Source organism: Pundamilia nyererei, unplaced genomic scaffold (genome assembly GCF_000239375.1).
Source record: "Pundamilia nyererei isolate P.nyererei 1_Seehausen unplaced genomic scaffold, PunNye1.0 scaffold00036, whole genome shotgun sequence".
Taxonomy (NCBI): Eukaryota; Metazoa; Chordata; class Actinopteri; order Cichliformes; family Cichlidae; genus Pundamilia; species Pundamilia nyererei.
In genome coordinates, this window is record NW_005187437.1 from 1 (window position 1) to 5,506 (window position 5,506).

Below are 5,506 nucleotides of genomic sequence, written 5' to 3' on the forward strand. Positions count from 1 at the left end.
TGTCTTGCTTTGCTGTGCAATTATATTGTCCTCAACGTTCCAGCGAATAGGTTCAAGCTACAAGCAAAGAGCTTGAAGCAGAGGAAGAGAGTTGTCTTTGTAGAATGTGTGCCAGGTCTATTGAGTTAAGGAAAAAAAGCCAGATCAAAATATGTTCACAATTGTCTACTGACAGTGAAGATGTAAAATGACATAAGGGAATGCAACATATTTCTCTTCTTGTGGTTTCCAAAAAACAATTTTTAAAGAGGCTATACACATGACATTTTTCTACTTAATTTACTCGTGTGTGCCATCCAGTCCAGAGGGAAATACCTCATAATCAGAATCGTGTTTATTGGCCACTCGGATGGTGCGTTCAAGGCGCCATCCGGGTGGCAGAAAACCACGGGTTAGAAAAGGGGCGATATTTGGCACTAATGGCTTGTCATACATGCGATCGGGAATTAAAGAGAACAGGCGCTGCCGAAAAGGTGACTGTAGAAGCGCAAGAAATTTGACCGCGGTTTGTCACCCTAGCAATTTGTAGGCTGACTGAAAGCACGAGACTTCTCACGTTATTTGCACATTTTTGTTGAATAATTTCGTTACCGTGCCAGGAACGGTTTCAGCCCAGCCGAAAAATTACCATGAGGCGCATGCGGGTGTCGGAGGAAGAGATTACTGGGTGCACTTCCACTCATGGTTAACCCAAAACGGCCTCGTTTACTGGAAGTATGCATATATGACAGCTTTGCTGCTGGAGACTCTCGCGTCTCGAACGTCTTGCTTTTATTCTCCTTTGTCATCTTAGTGAGCTTAACGTGATTTTCCCTACTCTGATATAAAAAGACCTTTATTTAAAAAATGCGATGCAGAAGTGATTTTGAAGATGGATCCAATCATTTCTAATTTAAAGATGGAATCTAATAAAACAGGTAAGGAGCTTTGGAAATACATGATAGCCAAGTAAGGAGCTGGTTCCGTTTCATCTGCAGTGCTGTGTCCTTGTTAAATCCTTTAACATATCGAGTATACGGCACGGTTGGTTCCGTTGTTACCGAGCTAGAAGTCATCCGTGGCTTTTATTTTTTAGCACAGACATCTGATGCCACAGCATAGTCCATTTAGTAATATTCTTCAAATATTTGATCGTATGTTGTAAAATACATGTAAACACGCTTTATAGTTTATCGTTAAATGACCGTTATAGTAAACAATTCTCATGGTAAATTTTTGAAGTAGCCTGAATAACAAGCGTTATTACTGTACATAATTTAGTCATATTGTGAAAACAAAGAGTTCTTAAGGTATCAGATAAATATAATATACATCACATCGGGGCTCTACTCTGGGCCAAGAGACAAACTTTTAGAAGTTGTGAAAGAAAATTAAGATTACCCACAAACTGAATATGGACAGGATTTACTACAGTAGCTGAAGAATCCACTGGAAAAGGCACAAATGAGACTATTTCGCCTCTGGTTCGCTCTGTTTGTGCGCACGCTCACGCAGCACTCGGCAGAGATCCCGCCCCCCAGCTAAACACCCGATCAATGTTAGTATGAAAATAAGCCGGAGTTACTCAGTAGGCAGGGCAGAGCAAACTGAAGCAGCATATCTCTGTCGTCCAAATCACAGCGACTCGTGAGATAAATAACAAGTAAAAATATATCTATATTTGTACAATCAGTGGGAGACACTTCCACTGCTGTTCTTACAGATTTAGTCTGGTAGAGAAGTGTTTCTCTCTGTCAGCCTGTCTGCTGCACAGAGCCTACTGGAGGACCCCGACACAAAGCCCCGCCGAGTTTTCAACTGTGCACTCAACAGATTCATATTCTGATGTAATCACAGCGATTTTAGTAAAGCTTATTATCTTTCCACCCCAGCTTCCAGCAGCTCACAAAGGGAAAGTTAATGCTGTGTGATAGGTCCTGTCATCTCACCATGTTACAAAAAAGAAAGAGGAATTTGGTGATCTTGGCCCATGACAAGTTCATAGCAAATATCTTGATTATGGATGAATCTGAGAAAGGACAGTGGAGCTGTGCTGTGCTCTGTGCACAGCTGTGGTGTGTTTGGATATTTTTTGGACATCTCAGCGCTGAAGTTTCCAGGTCAGCTCTGAGTTCAGTCTTCATTTGGCATCTCAAAGAAGTTGACAAAGGTGGAAAATGTCTTACTCTTTTAGCACACGCTCTTAAGTCTCTGAAAACCCTGGAAGATTATGGCGTAGGGTTAAAAGGAGTTTTGGGTTGCGTCGTAAGTTACAAGATAGATTTCCCAAGGAGCATATATGGTAAATGGCAATGATTCTTATATAGCTACTACTCTCCCCAGAGCACTCAAAGCGCTCTATACAACATACCACATTCACTGTCTTCAGTGCTTTTCAGTGCTTCCTAACTAACATTCACACACATTTATACTCCGATGGATGCAATGGAGAGCAACTTGGGGTTCGTATCTTGCCCAAGTGGCATGCAGACTGGGGGAGCCATAGATTGAATCACTAGCCTTCTGATCAGTAGATGATCTGCTCTACCTCCTGAGCTACAGCCATCCATGCATTATACACAATCTTGTCACTGCGGTCTTTATGTAAATGCATACAGTACCTTTTTTCTTTTTTTTAAAATGCTAAAACCCTTTCTTGAAGGGAAATTTTTTTTTACAGTTCTCAATAAATATAGGTTGGTGTTGTTTTAACAATGATTTCTATTTAGTTGTTATTTGATCCTTCCCATATTTTTTCTTTAACCATTTATATCTTTCCCTAGATGACTCCAGTTCCAGTACCACCCATCTGTATTCCCAGCCACTCTTGCAGCAGCACTTGGGCCAGGATAATGGCATTCCTACTGTCCATGTAAGGCCATTTGTTTCATCCTCACATAAAACCACTTTTAAAATGCCAGCTTCAAGCCACAGCACAAATTACTCATACTGGTCTTCTCAGCAGCATGTGCCAGCCACATCTCATCTGGACCCACACAGTTGTCTAGACACAAAGGACCATCAGTCTATCCGGAGGTGCTCCTCGCTTTCCAACTTATCATTAGGAACTGATACGTGCAATACTAGCACAGCAGGATATCGGTACAACCCAAATGCACAAGGATCCCTAGACAGAGTTCTTCAGCATAGGCATAGAAGGGTACCTCAACTTTCAGATGTCGACTTATATTTACCGCTACTTTCTCCCACAGCCTGCAATAGCTTACTCCAGCACTCGCCAGGTGCCAGCACAGGTTACCAGTACAACAATTGCAGGCTATCCACTGGTTTGGAGGCAGATATGTCCCTTTTCTCACCTCTGTCTTCACCAGTGAAACAATACATGGACTACAGTATTTATCAACCCATCTCATACAACCAAATGGACTCTCCACTGGGTCATCAGACTAATAGAACCTCCCCAGTTCAACTTGAAGCACGCACTCAGATGTGGCTGACTGAGCACATGGAGCACAGGCTCAAAGGAAAGTGTGGAGGTGAACTTGGTCATAACAGTGATACTGGAACAGAGGGCTGCGGTGGAGATGAGCAGTCACTATGGCAACAGCGACATCAATGTGATCCAGGGCTTAAACAGGTGAGTGGGGTTTTACAGCTATCATATAAAAGTGAAAATAAACATAGAAACGAGGAAAGTGAAAAAGTATGGAAATAAAAAGACCACGACTTGATCCTGTGTAGGTAAATATGCTCATAGATTGAGAAAGGATGATTTAGGACACAGCAACCCTATTATTCAGAGAGGTAGTTACTTGTGGTTTGATCACTGTCTTTCTATGGCTTTCAAATATGTCTTCTCTTTAATCTCACCAACCAGCTGCTGTTGGCTACCCCTCCCTGAGTCTGGTTTTGACAGAGGTCGTAGGTTGGGGGCAATGAACTTCTCCCTGTTAACATCATAACATGGAGCTCTCTATTTAGAGATAAGGTTGGGTGTTGTTTTAGATGCAATTAGCAATAGTTCACAAATTACAATGTGTTACATTTCAGATGAATCTCTAAAATTAAATTCAGATGATTGGATATAAAATTCACCATGTTTGACAAAAACCAAACTCAAAAACCACAGTCAGCACAAACACCTCATACCAGTAATTATTTTTGCAGGCACTGGACATCTTGCAATCATTGTATTATAGTATTCTAGAGTTACAGTGGTGTGAAAAAGTGTTTGTCCCCTTTCTGATTGTCTATTTTTTTTGTAAGGTTTGTGTCCCATTACATCGGGCGTAAAAGTAACATAGTATTTTAGAAAAGTAACATCATACCAACAGTATCAATCAATCATTCAATTTATTTATAAGCACATTTAAAAACAACAGAGGTTGACCAAAGTGCTTTACATAGTAAAAGGGTAAAAACTAGAACAAACACACACAGAGCAAACTGGAGCAAAGTTAACATTATCAATAAGACGAAAAACAGAACAGGTAAGACAGGTAGATGGCGAGCCACAAACATCGGCGCTATCTTGGATCTAACAGTGAAATATGGTGGTGGTAGTGTGATGGTGGGGTTGTTTTGGACAATATGGACTGCCAAAACATCCCGAAGCAGAATGTCCGGCCATCTGTTTGTGACCTCAAGCGTATTTGGGTATTCGGGTTCTGTAGCAGGACAATGATAGAAAACACATCAGCAAGCCCACTTCTGAATGGCTTAAAAACCGCCAAAATGAAGTCAAAGTCTGACTGAGATGCTGTGGCATGAGCTTAAATAGGCGATTCATGTTCAATAACCCTTCATTGTGAATGAATTCCTGCAAAGATGAGTGGGCAAAAATTCCTCCACAGCGCTGTAAAAGACTCATTGCCAGTTATCGAAAAAGGCTTGATTGCAGTTGTTGCTGCTAATGGTGGCCCAACAAGTTAGGGTTAGTTTAGGGGTGGTTTCACTTTTTCACACAGGGCCATGTAGGTTTAGAATTTTTTTTTCCCCATTAATAATAAACTTCTTCATTTAGAAACTGCATTTTGTGCTTATTTGTTTTGTCTTTGTCTAATATTTACATTTGTTTGATGATCTGAAACATTTAAGTGTGACAAACATACAGAAGTTAGGAAATCAGGAAAAGTGTATTTTTTTCACATCACTGTAAATATAACGCCATCTGTCCAACAGGGAAAAGCAAATCTACACAAGAATGCACAAAAAATAATAAAGATGTTGCAATGACCCAGTTCAAGTCTGGACCTTAACGCGACTGAAATGCTCTGTCAGGACCCTAAGACGCTAACATGCTGCTGAATCATGAGGTGTACTTAGTTTTTCACTGGGCAGTCCTGTGAAAACTTTCTCTACTACATGATTATAACTGTCTTCAACTAAGGCTTTTACATTATGTCATGATTTCGCTGTGTGCATAAATTAGATTTTGTCTTCTCTATATTTGTGTGTTACCAGATGCTGAGAGGGACCTCCCTGCCTGTCAACAATCTGGTTAAGGTAAAAGAGGATCTACTGAGACAAAGAGAGCAACAGATAAATAGGTACTGAAAGCCAAACA

The 5,506-nt window shown here is 40.8% G+C and overlaps 1 protein-coding gene across 3 annotated transcripts in view; it reads left to right on the top strand.

Moving 5' to 3' along the window:
• Positions 1-496: 496 nt before the first annotated feature.
• The window catches only part of LOC102208970 (centrosomal protein of 85 kDa-like), an 18,634-nt gene continuing 13,624 nt past the window's right edge, over positions 497-5,506 (top strand). The window contains exons 1-4 of one of the 3 annotated variants that reach the window (XM_005730169.1): positions 497-917; positions 2,763-2,851; positions 2,942-3,577; positions 5,404-5,489. In XM_005730169.1, coding sequence (XP_005730226.1) covers positions 872-917; positions 2,763-2,851; positions 2,942-3,577; positions 5,404-5,489 — 857 coding nt within the window. In that variant the 5' untranslated portion in view covers positions 497-871. Of the gene's footprint in view, positions 918-2,762; positions 3,578-5,403; positions 5,490-5,506 lie in introns of all 3 variants that reach the window. The other 2 variants (XM_005730170.1, XM_005730168.1) reach the window with 2 other exon arrangements.